Genomic DNA, 17763 nt, shown 5'->3' with positions numbered 1-17763 from the left:
TCGTGCTGGTACCAAACTTCTTGTATTTCTTCATTTTTTTTCACCGTTTGCCTTTCCTTTTCCTTTAAAGCAATGCACACTTGTACGCAACATCAAAGATAAATGCCGTAAGTCCATTTCTTTTGCCTCTAATGCTTAGTTTGCTTTGGAGGAGACTATGAAGTCATTGACTTTCTTTCTTTTTCTTTCTTTCTGTTATTCACAGCCTGCTGTTATGGTAAGTCCATATTAGATTCCTCAGTTTCTGGCACCAGAAATGGATGCAAGCTGTGGCTTCAAAGGAACGGACTGGTTTGTAGTTGCAGAATATGTCCCTTGCTATTTTGGAAGCAAATGTGTTTGATCATATTCCTTTCTTGTTTCATGTATCCACTACCTGCAGGTCCCAGGGAATGTCCAGTTTACCCCACAGAACTGGCATTTGCTATAGACACCGCCACTGGGGGAAGTGCAGACATTTTCAACAGAACGAAGCAAGCAGTGTTGACAATTGTCAACAACCTCACAATTGCTGAAAGCAACTGTCCCAGGGGTGCCCGGGTTGCGTTAGTTACCTATAACAGTGAAGTCACCACTGAGATCCGTTTTGCTGACTCCCGGAGGAAAGGAAATCTCATCAAACAGATTCAAGAGCTCCAAATGCCACAGACATCAAAACAGCGAAGCTTAGAAACGGCCATGTCTTTTGTGGCCAGGAATACCTTCAAACGTGCCCGCAGTGGCTTCCTCATGCGGAAGGTGGCTGTTTTCTTCAGCAACGGGCCAACAAGAGCATCTCCTCAGCTTAACGATGCTGTCATGAAATTATATGATGCGGGAGTTGTGCCTGTGTTCCTTACCTCCAGAGAGGACAGAGCCCTCATAAATGCACTGCAGGTTTGCATCCCTTCAACTTTTCTTCTCCTCCAGGGGTATTTTGTGGGATTAAGCCACAGCCATTCTCCATGCCTCCAAGAGGCATATTGCCCTCTTTTAAAGCCTTGCAGTTTTTTTAAAAAAAGAAGTGACATATGTATTAAAGCATTTATAAATATGAAAAAGAAACGGTTTTCATTTTTATGCACTGTAAAAAAGGATAATGAAACTGACTGTCTGATTTCTAGCTCTCAGCCACCGTCTCCTGTGTAGTCTGAAGGCAGGTCTAAAAAGCATAAGCTGCTCAAAGTTTTCAGAAGTCAACCGAGTCTTCTGTTTGGCCTCAGCTATTCATGGGCTGTCTACACCAATCAATGTTTGATGCCTGTTTTCTTTTTTGTCTAAACCAGATCAACAATACCGGTGGACAAGCCATCGTATTTTCTGGCAACAGGGATCAACTGAACCAAATTATTAGGAGAGTAATAACGTGCCACGTTTGTCTAGGTAAGGTTCTTGGGTTTCTTTCCTATATAATGTACTTTTCAAGGACAGTACAGTTTGAAGCCATTGCTAGGGATTTGCTTTAGCTGCACTGTACAGACAATATGATCTTCTGCAAGCTAGGCAAGGCCTCTTGTCAGGAAAGGCTTTAAACCTTTGTCCCTTGTCTGCCACACTGCAGAGCCATTCAAGAACCTGACACCTTCAAATTTACTTTTGCTACTGAAGTGTAGGTACCTTTACATTGTAGGCCAGGGTCAGGGCTCTGTGCCAGTGCAGAACCATCCATTGTACATTTGAGCAGCTGCTGGACCCCTAAAACCCATTCCTTGTGAGGTGCCACACCTGTTTGTCTTAGTGAGGTGCAAATATACATTATATGCTTATGAGAAGGGACCACAGGATCTGCTTGGAAGTTGTTGTTTTCCTGGAGGTCTACCAGTTGAAGCCAGGTACAGAACCGTAGCTCAGCCAGGCAGAAACAGACTATTAATTAAAGTAAAGGGTGCTCCTGAGAATATGGTCAGCTAAGAATTCATAGTCGGCAAAAGACCCAAAATCCACACCTGCTTTACCACACCCCTCAAAGTGTTCTTTTCCAGCAACACAATTTAGGAAAGTGGGGCAGCGGAGCTTTTTTGTGTTGCTGTTGTTAAACAAAGTGGGAATCAGAAACCCTTCTGGATCTACTGCGAATTGAGATCTTTCAGTAGATCTCATTCTGCCCACCCCTAACATGAAAGTGTGTTTCAATTGGAAATGTCCATATCACACATTGTTTGTTGCACAATGCACTAATTTTATAGTGATTTTATTCTGAATATTATATCTAACTGAAAGAGCACTTTTTGTTTGCAAAGCCCCTTATTGTGGAAACGTGCTAAGTTGTTTTCAGGTTTATGGGCCATTAAATTAGTGCCATACAGATAAAGGTAAAAAGCCCTATCTTGCCCAAACCTCTGGAGGCAGTCACAGTATATATGCCATGACTGATAAAAGCTAAAGGACCCCTGGACGGTTAAGTCCAGTCAAAGGTAACTATGGGGTTGCGGCGCCCATCTTGCTTTCAGGCCGAGGGAGCCACCGTTTCTCCACAGATAGCTTTCCGGGTTATGTGGCCAGCATGACTAAACCGCTTCTGGCGCAACAGAACACTGTGACGGATGCCAGAGCGCACGGAAACGTCGTTTACCTTCCTGCCACAGTGGTACCTATTTATCTATCTACTTGCACTAGTGTGCTTTCGAACTGCTAGGTTACTTAGAAGGGTGGTGGGAATGGGAGATTGGCAGATAGCTGAGATGAGCCTGTTGACGACTCTTAAAACCATGGAGAGACCTGGTCTGAACAAAGACATTGGATTCTTATCTCATTATACATGACTAAGCCATTTTTCACCTCTTCACCCCTTGCCTTTTCCTGTAAGACCTATTGCAGTCGTTAAGAGTCGTCAACAGGCTCATCTCAGCTATCTGCCAATCTCCCATTCCCACCCCCTTCTGAGTAATACCCCTCCCCACCTTCTCACTATATAGAAGGATCTGGCAACTTCTGTTTCAGTGTATCTGAAGAAGTGTGCATGCACACGAAAGCTCATACCAAGAACTAACTTAGTTGGTCTTTAAGGTGCTACTGGAAGGAATTTTTTTATTTTGACTATGGCAGACCAACACGGCTACCTATCTGTAACTTCATTCTACCCTGTGATGCTTAGCCCCTGCAGGGGTCCTGCAGTTATAAACTGAAGTCTAAAAACTGGCTTCATTTAGCCAGTACAGCAATGCCATGACTTCATGGACAGCTGTCCAATTAACTGGTAGTAATTGCAGCATTTTGCTGGGGAGAGAATCAACGGACCTGTCACATGTTCATCTTTTGCCCATACTGTACACTCATTTTGAGGGAATTTTAAAACCATTTGCTTTCTTTGAAATTCTCAAAATTATTTGGGAGCTACCAGAAGCTGTGATTCTGATGCAATATGCCAATTCAAGTTCCTACACCCTCTTGTTACTGTGATGCTAAAGGATGTTGATTTCAGATATTTGAGTTAACTGTGATATGTTTATTCCTTTAGATGTATGTGATCCTGATTCTAGCTGTGGCCCCACAGGATCTTTTGGCAGAGACAGGCGGGCTGCTCCTACAGATGTTGACATTGATATAGCATTCATTCTAGACAGCTCTGAAAGCACCACCCATCTGCAATTCAGAGAGATGAAGAACTACATTTCATATGTAGTAAGCCAGCTGGAAACGAGCTCTGACCCCAAGGTATCCCGGCACCATGCCAGGGTGGCCGTCATCCAACATGCTCCCTATGAGTTTGAATCAAACTCAAGTGCATCTCCTGTCCAGGTGGAGTTGTCACTGACAGATTATGGATCCAAAGACAAGCTGATGGATTTCATTAGCAACCAAATGGCACAGCTGTATGGCACACGGGCTGCGGCGAGTGCAATTGAATATACGACAAAGCACATCTTTGAGAGTGCGCCAAATCCTAGAGATCTCAAAGTCATAGTCTTGATGATGACTGGAGAGATTAAAAGCAAAGAACTCGAACACCTTCAGAGAGTTATTGTAGAAGCTAAATGCAAGGGATACTTCTTTGTCATTTTGGGCATTGGCAGGAAAGTGAACATCAAGAGCATCTACAGTTTGGCAAGTGAGCCCAACGACGTCTTCTTCAAATATGTCGATAAGCCCTCTGAGCTCCATGAAGAGGCTTTGCTGCGCTTTGGGAACATCTTGCCGTCTTTTATTAGCAGTAAGTATATGCAGTGGCACAGCAGTGGGAAATTTGATGCTGACCATGAAATGTGCAAGGGGAGGTGGGGATGAAGTGTGCATTGCCCCCCAATGGACATATGAGCCAGGTGAAAGGGGCACTGATGCTCTGATGCCAAGAACTTCAGACACGGGGCAGTATACTTCATTTGTGGAACAAGAAGATGATGATGATGGTGGTGATGTACTTGTTTAGTTAATGTCACACCTTTCCCTCAGTGCAGGATCTAAGACAGCCCATGACATGCATTAAAAACAGATACAGCCTGCGTACACACACACACACACACACACACACACACACCCAATCAGGTATAAATATTTTTAAAGGTTGCCTTCTTAAAAGTGACACTGAACCAAAACAAGCTGAAACCATTTAAAAACATTGAAGGACAAGAAAATATGCAACGCCCACCATTCAAAGACCCGGTCGCAACAGCCAGTTAGTTCCAGAGTCTGGGAGCAGCCACCAAGAAGGCCCTCTTGTGCCTGTGGGGATGGTGGGGCCAAGAGCGAGGCTGCCCCCGAAAATCTCAAAAGCCAGGCAGGCTCGTATTGTGGGAGACAGTCCTTCAGAAAGCCTGGACCCCAACTGTTATAGGGCTTTATAGGTCATAACTAGGCTATGAAGCGGCTCCCACACGGCTCTAGTAAACCCTCTCCTCAGAGTCGCTGCCGCTCTCCCACAAAAGCGCCAACTCAGCTGTGCCCCATCAACTGCCGTTCCTGCAGCTTCCTAGCCGCTGCTCTTTCACCAAGTGCACATTTGCTCTCCAAAGGGGCTGGAAGAGAGTTGGATGCAAGGCCCTGAGGAGGTCTGGGGTCAGCAGCAATGCAAGGTCCCCTCTGAGTTGCAGCACGCATGGCAGAGCAGCAACAGCGCATCAAGCACACGGTTTGGGGTGGGGCAATGCTGGCCCCAAGGGGCCTACTCTATACCAAGCTCTCTCTAGCTTAGCGTTCAGAGTGTTTTAAGACAGATTTCAAAACATGCCGTTGGCATGTAGCCTTACCAGAAAACTCATACCTTGCATGAATATTATGTGAAGTTTTTCTCATGCTGCTGAGAAACAGTGGTACTATTCAGGCTTGGCTGCCATATAATCCCGGCTGCACAGGGACTACTGATTTTAAGACCCCAAACAAATGGGTCTGCTGAACCAAATGCATAAAAGATCATGTATAAAGTTTTCCCACAAAAAAACTGGATACTGTGATTCTAAAATCCAAGAGACATATGAATTTCTCTTAAGGGATTCCTCAATTTCTGTTCTAGACTCTAGTAATTACTGGTAAAGTTGGAGTCATAAACACTTTTTGTGGAGACTCATCTTGTGTGTATTTAGGATCACAGCTTTATAGTCCTCCTTTCAGTTGTCAACAATTTCCAGCTTTCTGTTGCAGACTTAAAACTCTTTGAACCCTAATTTGGTAAAATCTCTTGTTTCTTCCCCTTTTTTAGGTCAACCGATAAGATATTTAAGTCTACAGCATAGTCTCCCCCATTATAGCTAAAGAAAAATTTCCTTTAGTTGCTGGCAGAATTGCAGTCTCCACATATTTTGCTTATATCGTAATTAGAAGCAGCAGAATGGAGAGCTGTGTTTTATTACTTGCAAGACTGAAACCATTTTTCATTGGGAAGAAAGGAAGAAGAGATTATGCAAATTACTATTTTTCCATGTATATAAATAAATGCTAAGTATTAAAAGGCTTAGATATGGCCCCTATCATACTTACTAGACTACTTTTATTATGGTTTAAATTGAAATAGTATGTTTGGCCAGGGAGAATGGCTTTGTTGAAATTCTGCTTGTATTTTTAGGTGAAAATGCCTTTTACCTGTCTCCAGACATCAGGAAACAATGTGATTGGTTTCAAGGTGATCAGCCAGTCAAAAAATTTGGCCAGAAAGAAGTGTAAGTTTAATGAGTTTTTAGCATTCTGAATAGAAGGAAAAGACAGGTGACTGAACAGTCGCAGCTTATTCCCAAAATCAGATGAAGTACCATATTTTTTGCTCTATAAGACTCACTTTTTCCCTCCTAAAAAGTAAGGGGGAATGTGTGTGCGTCTTATGGAGCGAATGCAGGCTGCACAGCTATCCCAGAAGCCAGAACAGCAAGAGGGATCGCTGCTTTCACTGTGCTGTTTTGACTTCTGAGATTCAGAATATTTTTTTTCTTGTTTTCCTCCTCCAAAAACTAGGTGCGTCTTGTGGTCTGGTGGGTCTTATAGAGTGAAAAATACGGTACATGTTTTTTGCCAGCAGTATGCATGTTTTCTGTTTCTGACAAATACACTTTTAAGATGAATTAATTATCTTTCCTGTATAAGAGTGTGAGGCACACAGTGAGAAAAGGAACGTTTTGTATGTTTCACTTTCCAAGGTTTTAGCTCCAGTACCTCTCGTTTGGGGGATTTTTGCTGGCTTGTTTGGCAGAGATAAGCCCTGCTTGCCAGTCTGCAAAGCTAACAATGAGATCTACTCAAGGCAGCGAATTAGACTTATCTTGACACTGGGTGTAGAAAAGATAATGAACATTTTTACAGTTATTCTTCCCAGTCTCCTGCATGGGGAAATGTGCTCCAGATTCTAAAATTTGATATTGGAAGGTTCCTCAAACTGAGAAATTCCATGTAGCAATCTAGTTAGTCTGTTCCTCTGGGAAGTACACTGGATCATGGAAACATCATTAAATTTAAGATTAAATGGATCAGGAAACTTTATAAGAACTGTAAAGCACTTTGCTCATGGGGGGAAATATACACATATCCATAACTAATTTTTGTTTTTTCAATTAGAAACATTCCAAATAATGTTACCTCTACACCTACTACTACAACAAAAGAAAAACTGGAAGGTATGTACAGTATCTCCTGTTTACCAAATGTCTTTAGCATATTTTATCCTTAGGATATTTGATCCTTACATGTTGCATTTTGGCGGCAGTTGAGGACCACCGCTTTTCTTTGGTAAAGGACAAACTACACATTGTACACAAATGCACAAATGTGTTTGGCTTTTTGAAAAAAAGGAAAGGAAAAGGAGCTGCAGGAGGCTGCAGTCTTGAGTGGCGGAGCCGCAAAGGCAAGTGGGGCATATTTGTTCTCTAGAGCAGGGTTTCCCATCATCCCTGGTCTTGCTAGCTAGGGATGATGGGAGTTGTAGTCCAAAAACAGCAGTTGGAAACAGAAAAACAGATGTTGTGGGAAAGTTAGTCACCTTTCTCTCTGCAGCTCCTCCGGTCACAATTACAGTCAAGCAATGCAACTGTTCAATAAAGAGACAAAACTGAAACCATTGAGTTGTATCTAACACTACTGTCTTGTTTGCACAAGGACTTCTGCTTGGGCAGCAGAACTTTACCTTGCTCTCCTCTGCCTGGAATTCTAGGAGTTCCCCCAACCCTCAAGAGCAGAATGGAGGGCCATGGAGAGGGGAGAGGGAGGGGAAGTTTTGTTATGCAAGTGGTAGTTCTTGCACAAATGGAAGAAGTTTGGTGAATGCAAGCCGCTGGGGTTTTGTTACAGGCACCTGTAGTTAAAGTGTAGTTTGCTGCTAGGTTAGCTTAGTTTTAACTGAAGCCTCATCCCATATACTCCAACCCAAATCTGACCTTTCGTTGAAATTCTGCGCTCCCAGAAGATTGGTCTGCACTAAAAGATGGACAAAAATTAAATGATCAGAACATTTTGCCCTGATGGAGTTCTTCTGACGAAATTCCATGTGATGTTTGTGTAAATAAATCTGTTTCCTCATTGAGCTGAGTGACATCCATGATGCAGTCAAGGACATTGAATTTCTTAGCTGTATGCTGAGTTGATTTTATGCCCATTGTTTTCCACTGTATTACACTTCTTTGGTTAATCTCACAGCCAAGTCAGCCCATTTCAATCATCTGACTGGGAACATTGTCATTTGGACCAAATAAGCCAATACCGCTTCAAAAACACATTGTCTCCGTGTGTTGCAATGCATATTGTAAAAAATTCATACCATATGCTGTTAGCAGGAGAGCTCCCAAATCATTATGGTCCACAAAAACAGATTAATGAAAGTCAAGTGGCACGTATATGTTAAGTTGTTAGAAAGAATAATCTTGGTAGAGGAAGATAAATAACTTCACCTTCCATCCATATACACAATGTGGATAGATTTAAATATTTTGTGTAGATTTTAATGAGTGCGTGTATGTTAAATAAAAAAATATTTTGTGGAGATTGATTAAAAAATCAGTCTCATACTCAGATTAATGCTGTTGCATTAATATGTGTTCCTCTACCAAATTCTTCTTTCTAGTAATTTAAACATGCATGTGTCATCTGACTTTTATTAACTTGTTTCCATGGACCATAACAAATCAGGAGAACTCTTGGTCTATATGGGTTGTTTTTCAGCCTGAAGACTAATAAAATAAAATCCAAAAACCCCACTGTACAGTAGACTTTCATTTTTTTTTAAAAAAAGCATGGAGCAGTAAGATCTTTATAGTACAGTGGATCATTCAAACAAGTTCATTAGAATAAATTTCACTAACAAGTGAAGATAGAGAGGAATCATTTCAAAACTACCGTCTTCAACAGGGATCTCACCAGTCCCACCACAAGTCTTTATCAGTGGGACGTTTCACATTCTGCAGACTTCCTAAGCAAGCAGGCAGGCAGGCAAGCGAAATTAATATCTACAACATTGGTGCAAAACTAGAACCTAAGGTGTGCAAACAGCAGGTGAGCTAGTATGATAGCCTCTTCTAGGCTGCATCAGTGTTGACTAGAATTCTCCTGCATAATTCCCTGCCCATACAAAACCAGAATATCAGGGAGAAGTGTTCTAGCCAAGCCCTCTCTTTGACATGCTGGTTTTCTTGAGGTGGTTAATGTGATAGAGCTCAGAAACAGGTTGGGCACTCAGCTGTTCTTTATGAGAACTGGGCCTAAATAGTCAGAAAAGCCCCAAATACCCACTTACAGAAGTAGTAGTAGTAATAATAATAATAATAATAATAATAATAATAATAATAATAATAATAATAATTTATTATTATTTGTACCCCGCCCATCTGGCTGGGTTTCCCCACCCACTCTGGGTGGCTTCCAACAAAGACCAAAAATACACAAAGATGTCACACATTAAAAACTTCCCTGAACAGGGCTGCCTTCAGATGTCTTCTAAATGTCAGGTATTTGTTTATCTTTTTGACATCTGATGGGAGGGCGTTCCACAGGGCGGGCGCCACCACCAAGAAGGCCCTCTGGCTGGTTCCCTGTAGCTTTGCTTCTCGCAGTGAGGGAACTGCCAGAAGGCCCTCGGCGCTGGACCTCAGCGTCCGGGCTGAATGATGGGGGTGGAGACGCTCCTTCAGGTATACTGGTCAGAGGCCGTTTAGGGCTTTAAAGGTCAACACCAACACTTTGAATATCCCCAGTTGGCACACTACATATGTTAAACACAGCTTTCCACACTTTTCATGTTGGTGACACACTTTTCAGGCATGCATCATTTCACGACACATTAATTCAATTTGACTAGCAAACCGGAGGTTAAATTAATCCCTTTCCAGCCCTGGGAGGAGCGTGGGGAGAGATCCTATGACACACCTACACACTGCAGCTGACACACTAACATGTCGTGACACACAGTTTGGAAAGCTCTGAGTTCCACTGCTGAACAGCTCTTATTGTCAAAGTTTTTCCAAATGTTTAGTTGTAATTGCCTTTCTTGCAACTTGAAGCCATGGTTTTGAGTCCCACCCTCTCAGGAGAGTCTGTTCCACTGCCGAACAGCTCTTACTGTCAGAAAGTTCTTCCTGATGTTTAGTCAGAATCTCCCTTCTTGTAACTTGAAGCCATGGGTTCGAGTTTTACCCGCCAGAGCAGGAGAAAACAATCATGCTCCCTCCTCCATGTGACAGCCCTTGAGATATTTGAAGATGGCTATCCTATCTCCTCCCAGTCTCCTCTTTTCCAGGCTAAACATTCCCAGCTCCTTCAAGCGCTCCTCATAAAACCTGGTTTCCAGACCCTTGATCCTCCTGGTTGCTCTCCTCTGCACACATTCCAGCTTGTCAACATCCTTCTTAAATTGTGGTGCCCAGAACCGGACACAGCATTCCAGGTGTGGTCTGACTGAGGCAGAAGAGAATGGGACTATTGCTTCCCTTGATCTGGATACTAGATCAATTTTCACTGGCCTGTTTTTAAAGGGCCGCCCCTCTTAGGGGTTTCTAACTAGATTTTTGGGCTTCTGCAACCTTGCCCAAGTCTGCTGAAACCTCCCTTGATGTGTTAGAATGGTGCCATTTTCACTACATGAGTATTGGTAGTTGTCTTTGAACATTGGAAATAGACAATTGGAAATAATTGACCATCCAGCTCTTAAGTGGCCATTGGAGTTGTTTTGAAATGAAATCAGCCATACAAAGGGAATGTTATATTTGGGGTGCACTTATTGGAGGTCTCTTGGGTTTTTATGGATGATCTCTTTCTCTGTTTTAAATCATTCTCAGAAACTAATTCTTTTAAGAATGCAGTCTGCTTGCTTTCTTCTTTGAAGCCTTATGGCAGTTTTGTTTTTGACAGTGGTTAAGCACACAGGTGAAGTCCAAATAACTGATATCACAGAAAACAGCGCTAAACTGCACTGGGTGAACCCTGAACCTCAACATGTCTTTGTCTACGACATCACAATCACCTCCGCACATGACCACTCTCTAGTCCTGAAGCTCAATTTAACCGGCACTGAACGGGTCATTGGAGGGCTCCGGAGTGGGCAGAAATACAATGTCTTTGTGACTGGCTACCGCAATGCACAGGCCAAAGCAACCTATAGAGGAACATTTAGCACAAGTAAGTTTGCCTTGTTTCTTGGGATTGAATTCACTCGCTTTCAGATGTTGGAAATATTAAGAACAGGGAGGAAATTAACATTGCATTAATAATGTTGACTCATGCTCAGACAATGCACAAAAATTGGCATTCTAGAAGCTGAAAATGTTGATGAATGGCTGTGAATTTTTTCTTTGTAAAGGCTTGAGTTTCCCAAAAGCAAGTGAACTGGATCTGATTATTTCTAGCACTTCAGGGTAAGAATTGTCTCCTGAAGAGAACTAGATTGGAAAATATTAACTGGGGGGGGGAGGGGTTTAGCAGCTGGAGAAATTCATCTATATACTCAGTTAATCAAACATCTGTTACTAATGTCCCCAGTGGAAACCAATACTCATTTCAAAATCTTGTGCTTCATGTTGAATGATGTCCCAACTGTTATTTACCAAGCTTAATTCAGTGGTTTGTAAAAAGAAATCTCTTCTTCCTCCGTTAAAAAATGACACCTCTAGTTCCCAGCTAGAGATTTCTGTGGGTGACTTTGATATAAATGGAAATGTACACGAGGTACCCCTCACGCTCCATAATTTCTTTGCTTTCCCTTTGCAGAGAGTATGCCATTGCCCAAGCTACCTGCAGCAGCTGTAGCCAATCTGATGGTGAACACTGCCCCTTTGGAAGGACCGGAAACAGGTAAGTCCAGGGCTCCTGAGGTGTCAAAGTGGTGTCCCATTTTCAGCTGGGCTCCCTGACAGATTTTTCACTTTTAAAGTATTGGACACTTAGGTGGCATGTTTTCTGAAATAAGGACAAATAATTTCTGTAAAGAGGATGCACATAAAAGATGCACATAATGTTTCATAGCACCTTGATGTTCCCAAATAAGAGGCAAATTTTTAAATTAAAGGGAGTCCATTAACATATGGAGCACCCGGCATTCATAATCAAATGCTAGGGAGAGCCAACAAGTAGTGTCATTATAATTGAGGCTCAGTGATGCTCCACCAACCAAGCCAAGAATGTAGAACGTATTAATTTTGTAAAGAGGAGGGGGGAGTGAGCTTTGCAGAAAAGCAGTACAATTCAGCAGGTGTTTCAGATGTTCAAAGAAAAGCCAGCAGGGTGCTCGACTGATTCAGTGTAATATGGAAAGCAATGACAAGTGCATTTCTTAGTTGCGAGATGCATGGTCTTCAAATGAATGTGGCTCTGCCGCTTTGAACATTGCACTGAAAACACAAAGAAAAGGGGAGCCTGCTGATGGGAGTAGTCGCTTGAGAGGAAAACACCTGCAATTTGAATATCCATAATTTCTGTCATACTAGTGACTGAAACGCACTGTCTGCATCCCTAGAAAAATCACCCAGGAAGAAATGCCAGCAGTTTCAATGTGCACAGTTCATTTCATCCCAGCACTGTGCTGAAATTCTTCTGAGGAGACCTGTGTCCCATTAGACCCTCCTTCAGCATTGCACAACTTAATGCTTAATAGTGCAATCCCAGTCTTGTCAGTTTAGAAGTATGGCCCACTGAATTCAGTGGCACTTACCTCTGAGTAGACATGTTTAGGCTTGCATCCTTAGAAGGGCAGCACACTCTGTATCAGAGAATGGATCCCCAGATCATGGGTTTTATTCTTTCACAGGTATTGAACAAAGGTGTATTTTTTATGTTATCAGCTATCTGCTGGCTGATAGGGACGCGGGTGGCACTGTGGGTTAAACCACAGAGCCTAGGACTTGCTGATCAGAAGGTTGGCAGTTCGAATCCCTGTGACGGGGTGAGCTCCCGTTGCTCGGTCCCTGCTCCTGCCAAGCTAGCAGTTTGAAAGCACGTCATAGTGCAAGTAGATAAATAGGTACCGCTCCGGCGGGAAGGTAAACGGTGTTTCTGTGCGCTGCTCTGGTTCTCCAGAAGTGGCTTAGTCATGCTGGCCACATGATCCGGAAGCTGTCTGCGGACAAACGCCGGCTCCCTCGGCCTATAGAGCGAGATGAGCACTGCAACCCCAGAGTCAGTCACGACTGGACCTAATGGTCAGGGGTCCCTTTACCTTTATCTGCTGGCTAATTTGGATAAAAGGGAAAATACTAGGTAATTTTTTATAAAAAAAAAAATTCTCTAGATGCCTAGATCTAGGTTTGGGGCAAGTAGTCTTTGGTGAGACAGCCCAGCTGACATTTAAAACAGCAAAACACACAGCAAAGCCAAGAGTGGAAATATAGACTGTTAGATCTCTAACATACCCTGTTCTAAGTTACATCCAAAGTTGCCCACTTCCCCTTAGCATAGAAAGGGACCAAATGTTTGGGAAGTTAAAAAGGTCGGATTCATGCGCTTTTGCATACAGCAGCAAGAAAAAACCAGCAGTCTAACTTAGGTTCCAAAATGGTAAATGTTTCTAAATTATTTGTATAGAAACACAAAGATGGCTTGCTTAAGCCACACAGTCTGAGCCTGGAGCATCCAGCTTAGACCTCCTTCCTTGGGAGGGTTGGCATGATGGAATGGGAGAACAGAGGGGCAGGACAGTTTACTCTGTGTTCTTAACCTCTTCATGCATTGTTTGGAGCTTAGCACGTTGGTTGTCTGAGGCTGAATGTCCCACATTATCTACATGCCTTGAAAGACGTTTCCCTCAAAACTCTGACCATCTAATTAACTGAGTAATAAGCAAGCCTCATCGAGTTGGGGGGGGGGGGACAGATTGCCATGGCTTCTCTTCCTTGAGCAGGCAGTGGCTAAGCTTCCCATGCCATGGCCATCATGGAGCCAACAATAAAAAATCACCAAGGGATAGTGAAAATATTTATTTTCCTGTGGCTCACTGGAAAGTATTCAGTTATGAAAGTTTGTGTCACATTGTAAGTCCTTCTGCTTGTCTGTTTGCCTTGTCTCAATGCATTAATGGTTTATTATCATTTATAAACCATTAATGAACAATTAACATAGCTTGTACTCAGTGATTAACAATTATGTGGATGAATAACATTTTTTTATAAATGTGTAATTGTTGTGTGTGTGAATGCCAATAGTCTGTTGATATTTCTGTTTTAATAATTATAATATAATGCAATTCTCACATAATTATTGGATTGAAACATCTGTTAGAACTTTTGCTGCCCGTTATATGTTAGGCATATATGCTAATCTCATTTGCCTACTCATATTTATTTCTCAAAAAGCAAGATAGAAATAATTGATGGCAAATCTGCTTGTTTTTCTAAATGTGATGGTAGAGATTATCATGTCAACACTAGCCCTCTGCTCATTATGCATTGGCCACTTGTAACAATAGACATCACTTGTGCCACATAATTGTTTCAAATTCAAAGCCATATAGTTCATAGCTTGGGCCAGGGTTTCCCAAACTTGAGTCTCCAGCTGCTTTTGGATTACAATTCCCATCATCGCTGACCATTGGTCTTGCTAGCTAGGGATGATGGGAGTTGTAGTCCAAAAACAGCTAGAGACCTAAGTTTGGGAAACTGTGGATTAGGCAGTCCAATTTACATTATTTTGTCTGTTGCACATTAATCAGTTCTTGCCTCAGCTATCTTATCCAAGTTCCTAATTTCCTTGGTCAGTTTTCTTGGATTCAGAACTGAGTACTTGGTGTTAAATTTTTTGAAGACTACAAGCTGCTATGAAGAACACCTGTAAAAAGAAATTCAGTAGCTTTTCTTCTCATGCACATTGAGTGCTGCATATAACTGTCTTCAAACAAGCTGGCCTGTGTTGAATATGCTGTTCCATATACCTGAACAAAACAAAAAAGGCACCTCCGTAAATAATTAAGAATTCCAAAGTTTTTGAGAGAGCTGGGCCCAAATAAGTTACCTTGCTGAAAGCCCGTTTCCCGGATGTTCTGTGGTGATGCTGAGGTTGTATGTTGCTTGTTCTGTTGTTGAAGTCGTGCGCTCCAGGGTGTGGTCCTCGATTCATCTCTTCTGTCTTTTCCCCCCTTCACTTGCATCACTCTATGTCATGTTCACCTTCAGTTTATGTGTATAACTGCACTTGGTCCTTTTTTGTCACCAATTTCCATCTTGTATGACACACTTAGCAGAGCACTGAGCAGATTCTTGGAAGGCGCTTGTCCTTGTCTAGATGTTTTAACTTTTTATTAACTTTTTTGTTTTTGTAAGAGAGCCACAGGAGACCTAACACAGGTCTATGAGCCACAGTAACACCTCACAAAGTGTATAATAAAAGCTGCAAGCATAGGAAGGATAATGCAGAAGAATATCAGGAATTATCAAATCAACACACTTCTGTCTTCAGAGGCTGCTTTCACACGTGAAGCTCTCTTTTTCTCCTTAGCCGGGGTGTAAATTTGATTGAATAGCAGAGTGCTTCTTCCTGCCTTGCTTCCACCTACAGTTACCAATAGTGCAAGAGTGCTGTCATTATTGTCACGTACAAAAATGCTTATGAGCTTGGATACCTACTGCAAAGTATCTAAGGTAGACGGTCTATATGTTGAGTCCTGGTGCCCATTACAGGGGTAGTGCAATTGTTTTTTACATATTAAAATAGTGGTATTTTACTGTGGTATTAAGAGGAGGCTCCTATACTGGTCACCAGTATAGATACAGCAGAATATTGTCTGAGCTTACAGATGAGAGCAACATGGGTGTGCAGAGTTAAAAGAGATGGCCCACAAATGAGCATAAACAGCAGTAATAATGCGAGCAAGCCACAATTTTAATAATAATAATAATAATAATAATAATAATAATAATAATAATAATAATAATAATGTGCCCCACCCATCTGACTGGGTTCCCCCAGCCACTCTGAGTGGTATAGTGGTTGGCAACAAACAAAATAGCAGATTTCCACTCCAAGGAGCTTGCAGTCTCAAGTTTAACACAGGAGAGCACAAGGAGAGGGAAGGGAAGCCATGACTCACGGTAAAGGCAATGAGGTTCATGGAATGAAAAGCCTTAAGCCCAAATGGGTGGCCTATAATATATTGGCCCCTACTGAAGTCCCCAACTTTACCCTTTCTCCCCATGCTCATGAATGTCCTTGTCCAAGCGGCCCCAGCCTGGCTCAAAGCCTCCTTCTGCTCCCTGCTCTTCGCTTCCCATGTTGTCATGTGCCAAGGAGAGCCTGGCAGCATTAGATGCCCCAAGCTAAGAAGCCTTTTGGGGAGAAGGTAGTCATGGAGGTTGGAATATACTTCAGGGTTTGATTCTGTCTCAAAAGAAAGCATGGTTATAGCAGGAAATAAGTTCCTTCCTAATGTGTGAATCTATCCTCAACTGGTCAGTTGTGCTGTGGTGCTGTGTCCACTAGCTGACAGGCAAAGCTGGCTCTGAAAGCTGCTTAAGAGCCCACTTCCTTGTCTTAGACTTCCAAGCTTCAAGCATGCCAGCTCCCTCAAGGTGAGGATTTTGCCTCCAGATAGCCAACTCACCTCACTGCGCCTGGACTGAGGACGTATATATCAGCTGGGTGGGAAGCAGGCTAGAGGCTGAATGGGAAGCCAAGTTTCTCAGTTGTGTGTACCCCTTAGCCGATGGGAAAAACCATATTTATTGTAGCCATGGTCTGCACCTGGGATACAGGTGCTTATGGGTGGCCAACTTGGAACAGCGCTATCTTTGTGATTTGGGGAACCACCCATGAACGTCACTTGGGTTGTAACATTTGACCATTGCACCATTCTTGCATTTCTCCACTATGCTTTTTTGATGCCTCTGACTACTGAGAGCCAGTGTGGTGTAGTGGTTAAGAGCGGTAGTCTCGTGATCTGGGGAACCGGGTTCGCGTCTCCGCTCCTCCACATGCAGCTGCTGGGTGACCTTGGGCCAGTCACACTTCTTTGAAGTCTCTCAGCCCCACTCACCTCACAGAGTGTTTGTTGTGGGGGAGGAAGGGAAAGGAGAATGTTAGCCGCTTTGAGACTCCTTAAAGGGAGTGAAAGGCGGGATATCAAATCCAAACTCTTCTTCTTCTTCTTCTTCTACTACACTGCACTGGATGTGGCTAAAGACTTGCGGAGGCATGTACGAGCCTATCAGCTTTTACAGCAAATCCATGCCAGAAAGTAAAATTAAAGCAGAATAAAACATTGAGCTGCATGCACTGGCTGCTTGGCATGTTTGTGATTTTACTAGGAATGGGCACAACATTATTATTTCCCAGGTTGTTTCTGTGAAGGAAGACATTAGGAGATGGATAGTAGTTCAGATCAAGCTCCCTTTCATTTGTGCTGTTGAAAATGGCTCCCCCCCCCTTTCTTGCTTCCTGTGCTTTTTTGCAGCTTTTAACCTTTTCAGAATCATTTAACATTTGCACATTTTGAAATTCAAATTTGACAGATCCTTGCTTGCTGGACCTTGACATGGGCACGCAGTGCAAGGAGTATCAGGTTAAGTGGTTCTTTGACTTCAAAAACAAGATCTGCACCCAGGTTTGGTATGGTGGGTGTGGCGGTAACGCCAATAGATTTGAGACAGAAGCTGACTGCATTAGCAGATGCTTGAAGCCATGTAAGTACCCACAGAGGGTTAACCCATTTTGCACTTTTAAACATTGTCAAGCAACGTTTCAGAGCGGAAGGGGATAAAAGTTTAAAAACAAATTCCACACACTTTTTCTCTACAGCAGATGAAAGAGTCATGCAGCTGCCTGTCCTTGAGAAAAGTCCCTTATCAGGTAAAATCAGGAATGGAGAGGATTATGCGTTTAGTTATGTGTCATTATACTGGATGCATCTTTTGGATGCTTTGCCCAATGTAACCCATGTGCCTCTTTCCTGCTTTCCTGCCTTGC

At 42.7% G+C, this 17763-nt stretch overlaps 1 protein-coding gene across 14 annotated transcripts in view; it reads left to right on the top strand.

Annotated features, from left to right (window-relative positions):
* COL6A3 (collagen type VI alpha 3 chain) overlaps positions 1–17763 on the top strand; it is a 107722-nt gene that overhangs the window by 78175 nt on the left and 11784 nt on the right. For 6 of the 14 annotated variants that reach the window (XM_081189530.1, XM_081189535.1, XM_081189528.1 and 3 more), the window contains 11 exons: positions 71–107; positions 206–217; positions 383–876; positions 1266–1362; positions 3437–4129; positions 5975–6068; positions 6955–7013; positions 10732–10998; positions 11587–11670; positions 17310–17480; positions 17596–17646. In XM_081189530.1, the coding sequence (XP_081045656.1) occupies positions 71–107; positions 206–217; positions 383–876; positions 1266–1362; positions 3437–4129; positions 5975–6068; positions 6955–7013; positions 10732–10998; positions 11587–11670; positions 17310–17480; positions 17596–17646 (2059 nt within the window). The remainder of the gene's footprint in view (positions 1–70; positions 108–205; positions 218–382; positions 877–1265; positions 1363–3436; positions 4130–5974; positions 6069–6954; positions 7014–10731; positions 10999–11586; positions 11671–17309; positions 17481–17595; positions 17647–17763) is intronic. The other 8 variants (XM_081189536.1, XM_081189534.1, XM_081189541.1 and 5 more) reach the window with 4 other exon arrangements.

Source organism: Podarcis bocagei (assembly GCF_964188305.1).
Source record: "Podarcis bocagei genome assembly, chromosome: 1".
In the NCBI taxonomy this organism is placed as follows: Eukaryota; Metazoa; Chordata; class Lepidosauria; order Squamata; family Lacertidae; genus Podarcis; species Podarcis bocagei.
This window is presented reverse-complemented; position numbering and strand designations above follow the sequence as displayed.